This window comes from Fukomys damarensis, unplaced genomic scaffold, assembly GCF_012274545.1.
Source record: "Fukomys damarensis isolate Sample0158 unplaced genomic scaffold, DMR_v1.0_HiC HiC_scaffold_32, whole genome shotgun sequence".
Taxonomy (NCBI): Eukaryota; Metazoa; Chordata; class Mammalia; order Rodentia; family Bathyergidae; genus Fukomys; species Fukomys damarensis.
This window is the reverse complement of record NW_022900944.1, coordinates 32984994-33005263: the sequence shown is the minus strand read 5'-3', so window position 1 is coordinate 33005263 and position 20270 is coordinate 32984994. Positions and strand designations below refer to the sequence as shown.

The window sequence follows — 20270 nt, the reverse complement described above, 5'->3', positions numbered from 1 at the left end:
ATACACACACACACACACACACACACACATATATGTATTTTTTTGTTTGTTTTTGGTACCAGAAATCGAACTCAGGTCCTTGCGCTTGTGAGGCAGGTGGAGGCACCACTGAACTAAATCCTCCGCCCAATATATTTATTTTTTGTTGTTGTTGTTTTTTTTTGGTACCAGGGATTGAACTCGGGTCCTTGCATTTGCAAGGCAGGCCACCGAACTGCTGAGCTAAATCCCCGGCCCTCAATATATTTATTTTTAAATGAAGAGTTTTATTAAATTATTTCTAAAGTTTCTTCAAGTTCTAAGATTCTGTTATTCTAACTTACTCTGTAAAACTAATAAAAAATTCAGAAAGGAGAGTCATATGCTCACTCTGACAAAGGAAGTATAATTAGAAATTCACTAGATTAGATGGGGGAAAAGACTTGGATAATTAAAGTCAAGATTCCCTGAATCTGGAAACAGAGAGATAAAATGGAAATGAGAATGCACAAAATAAACTAATATCTTCTAGTCTTTCCTACCCTAGCATTTCTTCTGCTTTTAAGATGCCTTGGGCAAGTACTGTGAAGAATACTAACAGGAAACATTCCCCCCAAGTGAGAGTGTGGTCAGAAAAAAGAAAAGCAAAAAAATGTCAACATTAAAAAATAATTGCAATTTTCTTATGTTATCTTACCTAGATCTTGATCTCTGTGCAATTTAGGCCTCTCTTCACCGCCCTAGGCAAAGAGACTCCTCCTCATGTCAAGGAGACTCCTCCCTCCCATGACTCCTCCTCAAACAAGGGAGGACAAAAGGGTACTCAAAGTCAGAGAGAACTGCTGGGGGTCGGGGAGGCCTGAACTATAAGTTATGTGAATGGTGTTTCCGGTTTTTGGGGGGGCCTAGATAATTTTATCAGATGTAATGTACAGACTACATAGAAATAAGAAGTATCCATGCAGATGAAGCACACATGACAATGTCAGGCTTTTAGCTAATTTAACTAGCACCCATATATACACCTACATACTAAGGACTTTCAACCTGGTCCCCCAGACCTAACATAACCACGCAGCTCTACTCTCTACTGTATGTGAAGAATGCAAGGGTAAAAAAGTTCTTCCTGTAATTGTTCCCATCATAAAATTTTCATTCAAAGGGCTGAGGTTGTAGCTCATAGCTCAGGGGCAAAGTACTTGCCTAGTATGTGCAAGGCCCTGGTTTTTATGCCCAGAACAGCAAGGAAAGTCATTCAGCAAAATGGAGGGTTTGTTCCCTTGAATACCAAAATATATTTATACTTTAATGCTTCTAGAAGGAAATATTTCTAATATACAGTTCCCACCTTTTAAACAAAGTATATTGTATATATCAGTTCCAACATACTTTCCTTTTTCAAACTATTATGCTCTTTTGGGTAGTTTTTCTACACTTTTTTATCCCAATCTGTTGGCATTCTCTTGTCATCATGCCTTATTCAGTCTAACTTCTAATTCTGCTATGATATTTAAAAATCAGATAACCAGCAAGGCATGGTGGTGCACACCTGTAATCCAAGCACTTGGGAGGCTGAGGCAGGAGGACTACCATGAGTCTCAGGCAGCCTGAGTTACATAGTGAGTTCAAGGCCAGCCTGAACTACATAGCGAGAACCTGTTCCTCCTTCTTGCCAAATCAATCAATCAATCAATCAATCAGATAACTAATCTGATTAGGATAATGTAAAAAGTAAAGACAAAGCCAGCCATGGTGGTATATACCTGTAATCCCAGCATTCTGGGAGGCTGAGACAGAAGGATCACAAGTTCTAGTCCAGTCTAGGCAACTTAGTAAGAGCCTGTCTCAAAATTAAAGGGGAGAGGGGAGACACAGCTCAGTACAAAGGCTCTGGTACCAAAAAAAGAGTCTTGCAGTTAGTACACAGCCTTGGAGATGGCAGCTGGGTGATGGCCGTGATGACACATGTGACACAAGATGTCAAACTAGAAATGCCAAGTGAGACCCCAAGATAAAATAGACCCCAAACTCTTAAGATTCCACATTAACACTCCTCAATCGGCAAGAAGGTGGAGAAGAAGCAAAAGTGTTGAGATTGGGAAGATAGGACTTCTCTGGAGGGAGCTGTTGGTAAGCCAGGATCAACTAACCTAAAAACAGACCGAAAGGCTGGGGATTTAGCTCAATGGCATGGTGCCTGCCTCTCAAGTACCAGGTCCTGAGTTCGATCCTTGGTACCAACAAAACAAAACAAAACGAACTAGACAAAGGAAGGGCCTGGGATTTAGCTCAGTGGTACCATGACTGCCTTGCAAGTGCAAGGTCCTGAGTTAAACCCCTGGTATCAAAGAAAAAAAAAAAAAAAAAAAAAAAAAAACAAAAGAAATCCTTAAAAAATTTCAAAAAAAAAAAAAAAAAAAAAAAAAAAAAAAAAGACAAAGTAATCTCATAAACATTTTTCCAAAAAAGATACAAATGATCAGTAAGCACACAAAAAGCTACTTATATCATTAGCATTAAGAAAATGTAAATCATGGGGCTGGGGATATGGCTTAGTGGTAGAGCTCTTGCCTTGCATGCACAAGGCCCTGGGTTCAACCCCAGCACCACAAAAAACAAAAACAAAAAAACCCCAAGAAAATGTAAACGCAAACCACAATAAGAGCAGGCATGGTATCACACATCTGTAATCCCAGTTACTGAGGAACTTGATATGGGAGGTTCACAAGTGTGAGGCTGGTGTCCATAATAATTTAGTGAGACCTTGTCTGGGGTGGGGGTGGAGGGTTGGGTGGTATAGAGATATAGCTCACTGTTCCCTGGTTCAATTCCCAGTAGTGCAAAAAAACAGGTAAAACAAAACAAAAAACCCAAACCAACAAACAATAAAACCCAACCCCAAAACAAAAAACCACAATGAGATGCTACTTTACATCAACTAGGAGGGCTACAATAAAAAAGACAAGTACTAACGAATTGGCTAGCATGTGGAGAAACTGAAACCCTAACAGATTGCTGGTGGAAATGCAAAATGATGTATCCCCTTGGCCAACAAATTTGGAAGGTACTCAAAAGTAAATACAGAGGTACTACATGATCCAAGAAGTCCACAGCTAGGTATTTATTCACTGAAGAGAACTGAAAAATGTATATATACACACAATATACATACAATAACTTGGAAATAAATGTCTTACCAGCATTATTCATAAGGGCCAAATGATGGAAACAACCAAAAATCTATGAACAAATGAACGGGTAAAGAGAATATGGTATAGCTATACAATGGAATACAAGTTGGAAATACGAAGGAATGAAATAATGCTTTGTGGTATAAAACTTTAAAACATCCTGCTATGACCATATATTGTACAAAGTATCACTCACTTTTACAAAATATTCAGAATAGGCAACTCCACAGAGGTAGAAAGTAGATGAGTGGTTGCTTAGGGCTAGGGGCAGGGGAGAGAATGGAGAACGACGACTAAGGAATATGGGATTTCATTTGGGGGACAAAAATATTTTTTAAATTTTTTATATATTTTTTATTTATCTGTTTTTGGTACCAGGGATCAAACTCAGGACCTTGTGCTTGCAAGGCAGGCGTTGGCACCAATGAGCTCAATCCCCAGCCCAAAAATATTTTAAAATTAGACCGTGGTGATAGTTGCACAAACCTATGAATAGACTAAAAAGCACTTTGCACTTTAAATGAGACTGAATTTCAGTGAATTTCATCTTAATAAATCTGTTAACAAGAAGAAAAAGAGAGAGAAACAGATCTGGAAATGTTCCCAAAGGCCTCTCTAAAACTAAACACCCTCTTGTTACCCATTGAGCGGCTGGTTCAATTCACCCATCCCAGATGTTTTCCTTATTTCCTGCCTTTGAGCTGTACTCTATAATTTTGTATTAGCAAAAAGTTAATAAAGACAACATATCCTTTGTTGCTAAATTTTGCACAGTGCTTACCATTTTCCTCCAACATACACATTTCCTTTGTTTTCCAACTGCAGCTGCACTGCCAAAACCTTGTAGAAAGAATAATTACCCTTCCACGCCCCTCCTGGTCTCACAACTGTACCAACATTTCATGCAAAGTGCAGGGTCTACAGCAAACTAATGGTTTGCCTGTCTCTCTAGGAGTTTTTAAATTCAGCAGTGTTCACTGAACTACCCCTGGTTTGGGAGGTAAGAATTAGATAAACGGTAGCTCTCGTTCTCTCTCCCTCTCCCTCGCTCCTTCTCTCTCCCCTCCACCCCTTCCTCCTTTGTAGAAGCTAATGCCTTTGCCAGAAAGAATCTCTGCTTTGCTTTCTTTTTCCTCTAAAGCCAATTTATTGACTTACAAGGAATACTACAAGGGGTTTGTACCAAAATTTAGTCACAGTTTGTCCCACCCCTGCCCTGGTAGTATTTTTTAAGTCTGACGCTCCATGCTTAGAAAGGATGTGCCTGAATGAGATCTTTCTGAAAATTAGTGGGGACTTATTCTCCAATTCAGAGCATTGCTTTTTAGGCTGTCCTATATAATTTCTTGTCTTCTGCTAATCTAAAAAAGTCCTTTTCTACCAATACTTGAACATAAGGTCCAACTTTTCAGAGAGTCTGTAAGTGAGGGATCTAAAAAAAAAAATACCAGCATTATATTCACCAAATCACATGTAATGCTTTATGTACGAGCAATCTACCTCCACTTATGTGCTTGATCCATCCTGCAAAGCATATACTTCCCCTTTTTTAAATAGCGCGATTAAAAGGATAGTAAACACTTCACTTTAACAGTAAAGTAAATGCTATGGAGAATGAGTTTTAAATTTTTAAGCATGTATTTTATATCCATGAATTATACATAAAATAAAAGCACAGCTAGGTGTGGCGGCACAGGCCTATAATCCCAGCACTTCGGAAGCTGAGGCAGGAAGACTGCTGCAAGTTTAAGGCAAGCCATAGTGAGTTCAAGGCAAGCCTGAATTACATAGTGAGATTCTGTCTCAAAAAAACAAAAACAAAAACAAACAAACAAAAAACCCCAAAGCATATACTTTCTCATCTGAATGATTCACTTTATACCCTCATATACTGCTGATGTGAATATAAAATGATGCAGCCTCTTTGGAAAATAGTCTGGCAGTACTTCAAATGGTTAAACACAAGTTACCATATGATCTGGCAACTTCATTCCTAAGTATATAACCAAGAGAATTGAAGACACACTGTATTAGTACATTTTCTGTTACTATAACAAAATACCCAAGGCTGGTTATTTTATAAAGAAAAGAGTTTACATAGCTCTCAATTTTCAAGGCTGAATGTCCATACAGCATTGTTCTGGCTCTATCACAAGGCAGAGGCCCTCTAGCCCTGTCACATGATAGATGATATCACAGCAGGAGCTCACACAAGGAAGGGAAGGGCCTGGCTTGTTATTTCGTAATAACCCTCCCTAGACTAACCAGGGTCTCCCAAGAACTACGCCAATTCTTTCCAAGGGTAGTGCCCAAAGACTCAATTGCCTTTCAAAAGTTTCCAAACCACCTCTCAGGTATCACCACATTAGAGGGAGGAACCCCTGGGTCACACACTCAGATCACATCCAAACCACAGGACACACATATACGGAATAACACATACATGAGCGTCCATAGCAACACCATTCATAATAAACCAAAATATGGAAACAACCCTAATGTCCACCAACTGACAAACAGACTAAACCAAATGTGGTATGTTATACAACAAAGTATTACTATTTGGCAATAAAAAGGAATAAATACAGATTCATGCTATAATAGGGGTTAAACTTAAAAATGGCATTCTAAATGAAAAAAGCCACTCACCACAACCTCATATTGTGTGATCCTGTTTATATGCAATGTTCAGAATAGGCAAATCTATAGAGACAAAAAAATATGCTAGTGATTGCCTAGGGCTTGGAGAATCTGGGTGGTGGTGCAGTGATTTCAGAGTAGCAGCTATGTAGTACAGGGAGTTTCTTTTTGGGTAATGAAATTTTCTAATATAGATTATGATGATGACCTTACAAACCTACAAATAGAAAAAAGCCATTGATTTGTTCTCTTTAAGTGGGTGAATTATATAGTATGTGAACTATATTTCAATAAAATTGTTACAGAATTACTCTATATCTAATTATCCATCAACTAATGAATGAATAAATAAAAGGTGGTATATTTATGCAACAGAATATTATCTAGCCATTAGAAGGAACAAAATACTGATAATCCAACAACTCAGAAGAACCTCAAAAACATTATGTTAAGTGACAAAAGTCAGGCACGAACACATATCGCATGATTCCACGATATGAAGTATCCACAAAAAGGCAAATCCACAGAGGCAGAGAACAGATCAATGTTTGCATGAAGCTAGGAGTAGAAACAGGGAACAAGTGTAAATGGCACAAGAGGCTTTTTGGGGATGAAGAAATGTGGTAATGGTTTCACAAATCTGTAAGTTTACTAAAAAAAAAAAAGTCACTGAACTGTCCTTTTAAAACTGATGAAACATAAAACTGTGCCTCAGTAGCCGTTTTTTTTGTTTTGTTTTGTTTTGTTTTTGGTACCGGGGATTGAACTCGGGGCCTTGTGCTTGCAAGGCAGGCCACCGAACCACTGAGCTAAATCCCCGGCCCAGTTCAGTTTATTTATTTATTTATTTATTTATTTGTAGTACTGGGGATAGTTCAGTTTATTGTTTTTTAAATCTAAAAAAGTTTCAAAGAGATAGTCAGGCCAATTTTTTTCTGAAATGGACTAAACACTTGAAAAGGCTATCTATTTTGAGGTACTGGATATTGAACCCAGGGCCCTCATACTGAGCTACATCCCTAGCCCTTTCTTTTAATTTTTGAGCATTCTTTTTTTCTTTGTAGCAGGAATGGAACTCAGAACCTTGCGCTTGCAAGGCAGGCTAAATCCCTGGGCCCTTTTTTTAATTTTTAGATAGGGTCTTGCTAGATCATTAAATTGTCCAGGTTGGGCTCAAACTTGCAATTCTTCTGCCTCAGCCTCCCAGGGTGCTGGTGTTATAGGCATGTGTCATTACACCTGATTTGAATAGGCAATTTATGGAAAAGAAAATATGATGAACAAATAACCAAAAATCCCTAATAAAATGTTCAATCTTACCAATAATGAGAAATACTTATTAAAAACCAAATGTGCTAGAGCCAGGGACTTAGGTCAGTGGTATTGCTGCCTGCCTTGCAAATGCAATGTCCTGAGTTCAATCCCTTGATACCAAAAAAAAAAAAAGAGGGGGGGCTGAACATGGTGATGCACATCTGTAATCCCAGTTCTTTGGGAGGATAAGGCAGAAAGACTGCAAGTTTGAACCCAACATGAGCAACTCAGCAATTTAGCCAGACCCTGTCTAAAAATATAAAAAGAGCTAGAGATGCAGCTCAGTGCAAAGGCTCTGGGCTCAAATACAAAAACAAACTCCACAAAAACAAAACAAACCCCCACAATGTACCTAAAAGATTCCCCAGAAACAAATCTATAAATAGAAGAACAAACAAGTAAGTAGTGGTATAGTCATACAACAGAATATCACCTAGCAATAAAAATTAATGAATTACGTATACTGCAATGTCATTGAAATAAAATTTAAAATCATGTACAAGAAAATTATAAATAGCTTAAGAAATAATATGACCTGGGAATAGTGGTGCATGCCCATAAGTAATCCTAGCACTCAGTACGCTAAGGATCATGAAATTAAGGCCAGCCTAAAAAACATAATAAAATCTTGCCTCAAAAAAAAAAAAACCCAAAAAACAAAAAAAACACCAGGCATGGTGGTACATGCCTGTAATCCCAGCACTCGGGGAGTGGTGAGATTAAACCATACCAATTCAGTTGAAATCCTCTATCTACATCCTTTATCTTGTTTCCCTTACTCCCCCACACTCAAAGGGAGCCATGATCTTGAACTTGTATTTGTTCTTTCTTTTGGTACTGGGTGTCAAACTTGGGACCTTCAGCTTGTGAGGCAGGCCGAGGAACCACTGAGCTAAATCCTGGGCCCTTGGTTCTTATTTTTTCACCATTCTCCTGCCCTCCCTTCACCCCTTCACCTTTCCCTACTTACAAAGACTTTGTTTCAATTTTTTTCCTTTTTTCATATTTTTTGCTTTCCCTTATTTCCTTTCACCTCCCTGTTAATTCTTTTTCTTTGTTTGTCTTTGTGGTATTTTTGGTATGGGGGATGGAACTTGGGATCTGGCGCTTGCGATGGAACCACTGGGCTAAATTCCCATCCCTTGTATTTTTTGTTTGTTTGTATGTTTGTTTTTTTGAGAAGGGTCTCACTATGTAATTGACTGACCTGGAACTCACTACGTACCTTAGGCTGGTCTGGAACTCACATCGATCCTCCTGCTTCAGCCTCCTGAGTGCTGGGATTACAGGCATGTGCCCAGCTCATTTTTTATTTTTATTTCAAGTCAGGACTCAGTTAAGTTGCTAAATTGTCCAGGTTAGACTCAAATTTGTATTCCTCCTGCCTCAGCCTCCCAGCATGCTGGGATTCCAGCTGTGTACTACCACTCCTGGAGTAATGAGTAAACTTTTTTTTTAACTGCCCTTACCTGTTTTATTTATTTATTTATTTATTTATTTATTTATTTATTTATTTATTTTGGTACTGGGGATTGAACTAGGACCCCTGCACTTTGGAGGCAGTAATGAGTAATGTTTAATTTCCTTTTCATTTTATTTTTTTTGGTAACAGGGATCAGACTCAGGACCTTGAGCTTGCAAGGCAGGTGTGGTGCTAGTGAGCTAAATTCCCAGCCCAATGTTTAATTTCTTAAACTGAGTAATGGGTACAGAGGTCTATTATTCTTCATATTTTTTTGAATATCTGAACTATTTCATTAAAAGGCTAAAATTAAAAACTTTACTAACTGCCTCGTAAGTGCAAGGTCCTGAGTTCGATCCCCAGTACCAAAAAAGAAAAAAACTTTACTAAAATTTTTTAAATATTCAAACTTAATTTGCTGCCAAAAGAAATGAGAGATGTGAAATATGTTGAGACCTAAGTGCTTTTTAGTATATTCACAAGGTTGTACTGCCATCTCCACTGATTTTGAACATTTTTTATCATCTCAAAAAAAGGACCCTAGCCAGGTGTGATGCAGGCCTATAATCCCAGCACTCAGAGGCAGAGGCAGAAGGATCACCCGAATGAAGTTCAAAACCAGCCTCAACTACATAGTGAGATCCTATCTCAAAAAAAGAAACCCCAGATTCCTTAGCAGCCCCCATTCCTAGTCTCCAGCCACCACTAATCTACATTATTTTTCTGTCAATTTGTCTACATGGAAATTTCATACAAATGTAATCATACAACATGAAGCCTTTTGTGCCAGGCTTAATGTCAAATTTTTTATGTTCATCTATATTATGGCATGTACTCATACTACATTTCTTTTTTATGGCTGAATAATACTCTATTGTATGCACATAACACATTCATTTGTCCATTTATCAGTTAATAAACACATGCGTTTTTACATGTTAGCCCTTATGAATGAATATTCACATACAGTTTTTTGTGTGAATATACTTTCATTTTCCCTGGGTAAATATCTAGGAATAGAATTGCTGGGTCGTGTGATAACTCTATATTTAGCTTTTTGAGGAACTGCCAAAGTATTTTCCACAGCGGATGTACCCTTTTATGTGGAATAAATTTTGAAAGTTATAAAATTTTCAGTTGTAAAATACTATTATAAATTTACTGAAATAAACAGTAAAGAATATTTACCCCATTCCATCTGGCTCTAACACAAATTTTATTTTTGTCTAAAGATATATATCTCATATAGACTTATAAGACTGTAATTAATCATAAAGAACATGCAATATATGTGTGTGTGTGTGTGTGTGTGTGGTTTAAGTAGTCATTTGCAGGATTCATTATACAAAATTTCTTCAGTATGTTCATTTCTACCAAAGTTATAAATTGAATTACTATCATTCACTTCTAGGATATCTATAGTGCTAAAATGTTTCTTGGTTGAGTTTCAAAAAAAAAAACACACTTTCAGCACTAGTATGTGCCAGTTAGAAAATCCAAACTGTTTTTAACATTCAGAATACATGATGAAATTAATAGGGTTTCAAATCATATCAGACCTGAAAAAAAGGTCAGTTTTGTTTCAAAATGAAGATTTTGGCAGCTTAGACCTTAAGATGAATCAATCCAATTATTATTATTTTTATTAGTACATGTTTATAGTACATAATGCTTATATTCATCTTAGGAAGTAGGCATATCTTAATTCTTTTTATTCCCTTTCCCATCCCCTCTCCAATTTTTTTTTTTTTTTTTGAGACAGTGTCTCACCATGTAGTCCAAACTGGCCTCAAACTCATGGTGATCCTCCTGCCTCAGCTTCCCAAGTGCTGGGATTACAGGTGTATACCACCACACCCGGCTTCCAATTCTTGAAGTATTTGTTAAAAAGCAAAATTATTTTAGAGCTTGGGATTTAGCTCAGTGGTACCATACCTACCTCACAGGTGCAAGATCCTGAGTTCAATCCCCAGTATGGGGGAGGGGGTTATTTTAAGGGCTCAGGCTATACAGTACCTCAGTGGGCACAGAAGTTGTTACTTGCCTTTGGTGTTACTTGCCTTTGCCAGGAGGCAGTACTGGAGATTGAACCCAGGGTCATCACACTGAGCTACATCCCCAGAACTTTTTATTTTTTTTTCAAGAGTCTTGCTAAGTCACCCACACTGTATGTGAATTTGAGATTCTCATGTCTCAGCCTTCCAGAGTGCTGGGATTAGAGGTGTGCACTACCATGCCCAGCTCCTATATGGCATTTATGATGCTTTGGGTTCAATTCTCAGCATCACAAAAATTAATTAATTAATTTTAAAGAATCTTAAAAGGTAAATATTAGCTAAAAACATTAGTAACTTAAATTACTAACCTTACAGACATCTTCAATACATCTACTAAGTTCTTCCTCTGTCACCAAAATGGTCCCTGGCACCATGTCATTCTCTGTAATCTCTAGAAGACAAACCAACAAACAAAATTACCCATACTCAGCACCTCACTGAATAGAAGATACTAATAGAATGAAGTTTTACTACAAAGATGATCCAGCCAGTACTAGCTAAGATCAGAAAGTCAGCATAGTTACTATGGTACAATGTCATTCATATATAACATTTTGTGGAATCTATGATGCTACTGATCATAAATGTGTTATTTTATTATCATTAAGAAAAAACAGCCATGGGCCGGGGTTTTAGCTCAGTGGTTTGGTAGCCTGTCTTGCAAGCCCAAGAACCCAAGTTCAATCCCCGGTACCAAAAAAAAAAAAAAGAAAGAAAAGAAAAGAAAAAACAGCCAATTAGCCTACAATATATTATCACGTAATATTAATGGTAAATTTATAGAATAAAAAATTGGGGATTAAATGTAATAAAAAAATGAGTGGATGGTTATGTCCATGTGACATTACACAATCTCTGTAAGTATATGCTTTAAAATTCCCTTTTAAAAAGTTTAAAGTAGAGGATTTTTAAGTATTCAGAGCTCTTTATTTCTATTTTTTTTTTGGGGGGGGGACGACAAACAGGGTCTCACTATGTAGTTGAGACTGACCTGGAACTCACTTTGTAGCCCAGGCTGGTCTCGAACTCACAGCGATCCTCCTGCCTCAGCCTCCCAAGTGCTGGGATTACAGGAGCGCACCACCACACCCGGCAAGAGCTCTTTAGACTTAGATATGTGTGTGTGTGTATGTATGTGTATATCTATCTATCTATCTATATCTATCTATATATAGATAGATATAGATAGATATATATATAGAATATATATAGATATATATAAGAATGTATATCATTATATATATAAGAATGTATATCATTATATATGCTAAAAATTGAAGTATATGGGTTAGAGATTTTTGTTTTGTTTTTAAATCATGTCTTTCATGAATAATTGCTCGTTTTCTGGTTTACAGAGCAGTTAGACAACACTTGCCACAATAATGGCTGTCAAAGTGGCTGGTCATAACTACAGTACCGCATTCATCTAAAGGGCAACTTAACTTTATCTTATGCTTATTCTTAGGACTGCAATAAAACTTCATCCTTTCCTTAGCACTACCACAAAGTCTTAACACAAGATAAATGGTAAATTCATTCTGAATGGTTTTTTTTTTTCAGTACTGGGGATGGAACTCAGGACTTTGTGCTTGCAAGGCAGGCGTGGCGCCACTGAGCTAAATCCTCGGCTCTCTTCTGAATGTTGTAATAAAAGTATGTCCATCTTCCAGTTGCTTACCAATAAGTCCGTCTTTGCTGAGAGAAGGTATTCCTTCCCTATTCTGGATCTGGGTCTTTACATTTCTATAGTACCTAGGATTCAGCCTCAATCATGATGGGCTTCGCTGTAAGAGTTTTTATGAAAATCTGCAACTTGGCGGCAGTTCTGCTGCAGATGGCAGATTGGAAAGTGGAAAGAGGATTCTTAAAGTTGCACATAAGGGTTCAACTCTTTGGAAATATTTCAACACCATTACTGATATCCAAGTTTTCCATAATATATTGTCCACTATACCACCAAAACCCCAAATCACATGACATTTCTTAACAAGAGTCTTCCATTTTACTATTTATTGTCTTTACAATTTTCTTCCAAGTCACTGACTTCCATCGGCAAATCTGTTTTATTTTCCAGTGCTGGGAACCAAATCTAGGGCTTCACACATGTTAGATAACCGATCTATAACATACCTAGATGTCCAGCCCCAGAAATTTTCTGCTTTTTCTTTTCTTTTTTCTTTCAGTGCTGGAGATTGAATCGAGAGCCTTGAGTATATTAGGCAAGTGTCTAGCACTTAGCTACATTCCCAGTCTTTTTATTTTGAGACAGTGTCTACTATGTGACCCAGGCTGACCTCAAATTTGTGATCCTCTTGCCTCACCCTCCTAAGTAGCTGGATTATAGATGAGACCACCACACCCAGTTCAAAGGTTTTTAATGTGAAAAAAAAATTTTGGAATTGATAAAATGTAGTAATTCACTGTAATTGCCAAAGTCTTAAACATTTAATAACAATACAAAAAAGTATTTAGATAGGTTCTCCAGTGGCAATGATGAAACTATGTAAGATCAGTCATACCCTTACCTGGTCCCTTCTGTTACCAACAGATGATAACAAAGTGTAAAATAGGTAGCTGGTATTGCAAATGTGATCTAACACATGAAGACTACCTGGCAAAAAGATGTCCAATAAATATTCTTTGAATGAATAAACAAGGACTAAGACAAATTCTGACAGTACTGTATCGGTGTTAAATTCCCTTTTGTTTGTGGTTATGTATGAGACTGATATTTTCTTTGGAGATATACACTGAAGTATTTGGGTAAAGTATCATGATGTCTACAACTAATATTCAGATGTTCCAGAAAAAACATTTTCACATATGTAGAGAAAAAAGAAGCAAACATGATCAAAATGTGAAATGCTGACCAATCTGGGAGAAGCATATGAATATGCAATGTACTCTTGGAGTTTTTGCGAATTTTTTAAAATAAAAAGGTATGGTACAGTCCTCCTATAATCCTAGCACTCTGCATAATGGGAGGATTACAAATTAGAGCCCAGTTTGGACAATTTACTCAAATCCTGTATCAAAAGATAAATAAATAAAAAGATCTAAAGATACAGCTCAGTGTAAAAGGCCTGGGTTCATTCCTGGTACCACAAAAAAAAAAAAGAAAATAAAGTGGGGGAAGGCAATGAAGACATTGAAGTACCACAGACTTAAATCATTTAAATCTGAAATATCAAATAGCTCTTTAGCCAGGTGTGGTGGTGCATGCCTGTAATCCCAGCACTCGGGAGGCTGAGGAAGGAGGATTGATTGCTATGAGTTCGAGACCAACCTGAGCTATATAGTTCCAGGTCAGTCTCAACTACATAGTGAGACCCTGTCTCAAAAAACAAAAAACAAAAACAAAACAAATAAAAAACAACAACAAAACCCCAAACAAAACAAATAGCTCTTTAGAGGGACAAAAATCCAACCACCAGACTTCCTGCTTTACCTGCTGTATTCAAACATCGATGAAGAGGAGCTAACAATGGTTGAAGCAAATATTTTGCTGCCAACTGTGGGTGTTCTCTGGACATAGTGATAAAGGTAGTGGTGGCAACTCTCTGAAATTGTCGTGCTGTCAATTTATCTTGAAAATGAAATAAATCCAGAATCTACAGGAAAAATTACATGAAGTAAATATCAGGTTCTTTGCAAGGAATGCAGTAACTAAGAAAGAAAAATCTTACAGTATTTCTTTTAGCCAAAAAATAAAATCATCACAATAATACTGCATGAACAGAATTACTTTTAAAACCCAGTATCAAAGAGTAAAAGAGCTGAAGAGACTGTTTTGTTTTGTTTTGTTTCCAGTACTGGGGATCAAACTCAGGACCTTGCCTTTGTGAGGCAGGTGTGGCACCATGAGCTACATTCCCTGCAAAGAGACTGTTTTTAATGAGTCATTTTATCAAGTTTATAAAATATGTGCCCATTGTACAACTGGGAAAGCCAAGTTTTCAGAAGAAAACTAAAATCTTCCCATATCACTGTAAATATTTTCAGTGTATTTTTTCCAGCATATTTTCTATATATTTCTTTCTTCTTTACAATTGAGATCACACTTAGTATTTAGTTTTGTGCATTGCCAGAAACTCCTCATATAAATTCCTTTAAAGATATTATATTCAAGCTGGGCACTGTGGTACATATCCACAGTCCCAGCTACTCAGAGGCTAAAGCAGGAGGATCACTTGAGCCCATGAGTTCAAGGCTAACCTGGGCCACACAGCAAGACACTATCCCCCCAAATAAATAAATAAAATAAAAAAGAAATAAGCCAGGCATGGTGGCACACACCTGCAATCTAGCTCCACAGCAGACTGAGGCAGAAAGATTGCATATTCAAGGTTAGCCTGGGTAATTTAAATACCTTGTCTCAAAATAAAATTTAAAAAAGAGCTAGGCATGTAGCTCAATGGTAAAGTACTTACCTAGCATATGCAAGCCCCAGAATTTAAACCCCAGTGTTAAAAAAGAAAAAATATTCACCGGGCGTGGCGGCGCACGCCTGTAATCCCAGCACTCAGGAGGCTGAGGCAGGCGGATCCCTGTGAGTTCGAGACCAACCTGGGCTACATAGAGAGTTCCAGGTCAGTCTCAACTATACAGTGAGACCCTGTCTCAAAAGACCAAAAAAAAAAAATAAAAAAAAAAAAAAAAAAAAAAAAAATTTTTTTCAAACAAAAATTTGTTAAAGCCGGGCATGGTGGTACACGCCCATAATCCCAGCACTTGGGAGGCAGAGGCAGGAGGATTGCTTTGAGTTTGAGGCTAGTTTAGGCTACACAGTGAGTTCAGAGTCAGCCTGTATATCAAAGCAAGACCCTGTCTCAAAAAAAAAGAAGTTAAAAAAAAACAAAACAAAGCACAAAACAAAAAGAAAATTTACTAAATTATTCCCCAATTTCCAAATAGTCATTTTCCCCAAAATTTTGCTAATTATAAATAACACAGTCAATTGAAATTATTTGCTTGTAGTATATGAACATATTTAGGGTCTAAGGAGTCTGATGTATCTGAACCATCCTAGAGAACTAATTTTATCCTCAACAATAAGCAACCTTGGGGGGAAAAAAAAGAACCTTGAGCCAGGGATGTAGCTCAGTGGCACCACACCTGTCTGGCAAGTGCAAGGTCCTGAGTTCAATTCTCTCCAAAGGAAAAAAAAAAAAGCAACCAATGACAAAGTTCATTTCCAATTACTGACTTAACAGTCAAAACCTCTTCTGCTTTTTGCAAACAGGAGAATTCTCTGCCCACAAAGACTTCGGCATTGCCAAAGGAGGATGCAGCAAGCCTGAAATCTGTTGCTTTTTATCATTTCTTATATACAGAAACCCTAACTACTAGTTTTAGAAAATATTTACTCATTGTTGCAAGTAATAAATTTAGCATTTTTTGAGTAAGATCTTGGAGCAAGGCACAGTGGTGCACACCTGAAATCCCAGCTACATGGGAAGCTGAGGCAGAAGGACTGCTTGAGCTCATGTTCAGTGCCAGCCTGGCCCACACTGACTCTTTAAAAAAAAAAAATTATTAGGTAGAACTCTTGAAGACATTGGTGTAGGAAGAGATTTTATGAACAAAACCTCAGTTACCAGTGAACTAGCACAAAGAATCAACAAGTGGGATCTCTTCTTATTAAAAAGCTTCTGCACAGCAAGAGAAAACACGAACAGTGTGAAGAGACAACCCAAAATGTGGGAAAAAAATTTTACCAGGTGTTCCTCAGACAAAGGTCTGCTATCTAGAATATATAAAGAACTTAAAAAAATCAGACCTCCCAAATCTCAAGACCCAATCCAAAAATGGGCATCTGAAATGAACAGACATTTCTCAAAGAAGTAGAAATAGCAAATAAACATATGAAAAAATGTTCAACATCACTGATCATTAAAGAGATGCAAATTAAAACAACACTAAGACTTCACCTCACTCCAGAAAGAATGGCTGCTTTCATGAACTCAACCAATAACAAATGCTAGTGGGGCCGTGAGGAAGGAGGAACCCTGCTCCACTGCTGGTGGGAGTGCAGACTGGTGCAACCACTGTGAAAATCAGTATGGAGACACCTCAGACAACTAGGATTGGAAGTCCCATTTGATCCAGCTATTTCCCTGCTGGGTATCCTCCCCAAAGAATTAAAAGAATCATACCACAGGGATATATGTGCACCCATGTTCATATCAGCACAATCTGTAATAGCTAAAAGTTGCAAGCAGCCCAACTGCCCATCAACTGGAGACTAAAGAAAATGTGTTTTTTTTTTAATAAAATGGAGTACAATTCAGCCATAAAAATGAGAAGTTAGAGACATTTATAGCTAAATGGATGCCCACTGAGGCCATACTCTTCAGTGAAATAAACAGGATATACATGTGTAAATACCAAATAGCTTCTGTAGTTTGAGAAACTGAAAGTATAAATAAGGACTAAAAAGTATAACAGATAATGTGAAATAGGAAGAAAAGGGGCAAAGGGGAAGGGGAAAATGGGTGGGGTAGTGGTAAGAAAAGAAGGGAATGAAATTAATATGAGAAAATGAAAAAATGGAAACAAAGTCTTTGTAAATAGGGAGGGGTGAAGGGCTTCAAGGAAGGGCAGGGGAATGGGAAAAAAAAAAAAAAGAACCAAGAACCAAGATTACGTAAAGGTGGAAATTTTCAAAGATGAATGTCATTATATTGTATACCTAAAATGTGCCAAAAGAAAAAAATTAATCAGTCATTTCAATTTTAGAAATTTTTCCTATTACACCTGTACATGTCCCAAAGATTTATGTATTTTAAATGTGTGTAGTTTGTAATAGCAAAAAAATGGAAATAACTCAAATGTCCATCAATAGCAGACTGGTTAGATAAATTTGGGTACATTAACATGACCAAATACTAAGCACATATAAAAAAGTACAGAGGGCATAGAATTAAGATGTGGGGCCAGGGATTTAGCCCAGTAGTTCTACCACCTGCCTCACAAGCACAAGGTCCTGAGTTCAATCCTTGGTACGCCCCCGCAAAAGAGAGAAAGAATTAAGATGTGTTATGTACATGCACCAACTACTTATGATGAATGCAATCATTATGCACTGCAAACATGTACTAATAAAAAAGAAAAAGGACACACAGATATAAAAACAATAAAAATTTTAAAAAGAATGAAGTATTTGTGAAATGACTCAGTATGAAATGGCATACAATGAATACAAAAAGTGATCAAAATATACAGTGAATGTTTAAATTTTAAAATCTTCATTACAATAAAAGACATGTTGCTATTAATCCTTCTCAAAATATTCTTCCCCATTTCAAACACACTTAGCCCATAGCTCTTTTTTTTTTTTTTTTTTTTCCTGGTACCAGGGATTGAACTCGGGTCCTTGTGCTTGCAACGTAGGCCACCAAACTGCGGAGCTAAACCCCGGCCCAGCCCATAGCTCTTGGTGCTTGTCTGGAAGTCTTCTTTTGTGTCTTTATGAGATGTGATCACAATATGGTAAATGTTCCAGCCAAGTGTCATCCAATGGAAAAGCACTATAAAAACATTACAGTATGTCTTCATCTTTATTCAGTGCATCTGGTGTCACGTGATTTCTGGCTCTCTCTAACGTCAAAATGACTACAAAAGGTAAACATTTTAATTGACTCAGGACATTGAGACACCCATGACAACACAACTAAATACATAAAAAAGGAGTGCCAGAAATGCTCCAGAAAGTGGCAAAAGAACAATGGGAAGTGTGTTGGAAACAAGTAGGAGTGTTTTGAGGGAGATTAATGGCAATGTGTCTCTCACTGTAATATTTTAAAACACTCACTGTACTTTTTAGTCACACCTCATATTAAGTGGAGAAAGCGAAATGAAAAGCAATACATATAGTAGGTTATCATTTGAAGAAAAATTAATATTATATACACACGGATACACATATACCCACATATAACTCTACATATACCATACATGGACTATCTCTGAAAAATAAGTAAAATTGATGACTGCCTACCTCTGAAGAACCTCTTACAGCAGCTCTGACTACCTCTGAGGAACTACTCTGGCAGTCAGACTTCTCAGTTTAATCTTTTATATTTCTAAAAATTGTTATCATGGGGGCCAGGGATTTAGCTCAGCGGTGCTGCTGCCTTGACAGTGCAAGGTCCTGAGTTTGATCCCCAGTACCAAAAAAAAAAAAAAAAAAAAAATTTATCATGGCAGTTTGCCTTCTTTAGAGAGTATATCCACTTTAAAAACTAACAAACACAAAGAAAAGAGAACAGAGTGAAACTTTATAGCTCCATATGCTAGCACTAGAGCAAGCTGATCTAGTTATTTAAGAATGATGAGGAGTTGGATATTTAGCTCAGAGACACTGTGCCTGCCTTGCAAGCACAAGGTCCTGAGTTTGATCCCTGGTACCAAAAAAAAAGATGGTCCAGCTTTGGGCCGGGGATTTGGCTCAGTGGCACTGCACCTGCCTCACAAGTGCAAGATCCAGAGTTCAAGCCCAGCTATGGAAACAAACAATGATGAGGAATTCCTTTTTTCCTTGCAGTGCTGGGGTTGAAACCCAGGGCCTTGCACATGCTAGGCAAGGGCTCTCTCACTGAACTCCATGCCAAACCCTGGGGGGCATTCTTAAATCCAATAGTTCCACGGATCTCTTCATAGGTTTTTATTCCCTTAGTAAGAAAGCTGAACAATAAACTTAAATATTATGTGGCTTTTACTTCAATTTTAGAGGAATATTTAAAGTTCTCTTTCTCTAAATAAACAGAGGTCACTGTGTTCTTTCTTGCAGGAACGGCCCACCCTCAAGCTGTAGGGTGTACCTCTCTTCCTACTTTTATTTAGTCTAAACTCACTCTGCAGAGCCTGTTTCTTTTCCTATGTTTAATCAAATGTTCTCACCACTACAAATAAATAAACAAGTAAGCAAGCAAGCAAATTAGCAAACAGATAATTCTTGAATGGTCAAAAGAAATGAGATGATTTACCTGGGGGCAAATGTCCCTGTAGTAACTCTCCAGAGAAAGAGATTGCTGGGGACAAGAGGCCAAGATCTTTGCAATCAAGTCACACTTTTTCCAGTCAGCAGCTGTTGCCTCAGCATCACTCCCGCCAGCTTTCCCAGCTGTCACAATGCAGAGAGATATGTCAAACACCACAGTAGTTCCCTATTTATTTTTTCTTTTTATTGAGTTTATTGGTACATTCTAGGTATACAGTACAGTTACATTCATTACTGGGAAGTAGTTCCCTATTTATTTTTTCTTTTTATTGAGTTTATTGGTACATTCTAGGTATACAGTACAGTTACATTCATTACTGGGAAGTAGTTCCCTATTTAAAGTCTCCTGTGACAAATGTGCCTCAAAAAAAAATCTGTATCCATACAAAGGAACAAAATGAGAATGACAGCAGACTTAACGGAAGTCATACAACCCAGAAGACAGTGTAGTGACATCTTTAAAGTACTAAAAGAAAAACTGTCTGGCTGTGCGTGGTGGCGCACACCTGTAAGCGCAGCACTTGGGAGGCTGAGGCAGGAGGATCACTGTGAGTTCAAGACCAGCCTGAGCTACATGAGTGAGTTCCAGGTCAGTCTCAACTACATAGTGAGATCCTGTCTCAAAA

General features: G+C 37.5%; 1 protein-coding gene and 1 pseudogene across 2 annotated transcripts in view; both read right to left on the bottom strand.

The window, feature by feature from the left end:
- The window catches only part of Tango6 (transport and golgi organization 6 homolog), a 206028-nt gene that overhangs the window by 169072 nt on the left and 16686 nt on the right, over window positions 1-20270 (bottom strand). For both annotated transcript variants that reach the window (XM_010612333.3, XM_033757931.1), the window contains 3 exons: window positions 19631-19767; window positions 14092-14254; window positions 10952-11034 (listed from right to left, as the gene is read on the bottom strand). In XM_010612333.3, coding sequence (XP_010610635.1) covers window positions 10952-11034; window positions 14092-14254; window positions 19631-19767 — 383 coding nt within the window. The remainder of the gene's footprint in view (window positions 1-10951; window positions 11035-14091; window positions 14255-19630; window positions 19768-20270) is intronic.
- On the bottom strand, window positions 11993-12521 carry LOC117283889 (annotated as a pseudogene).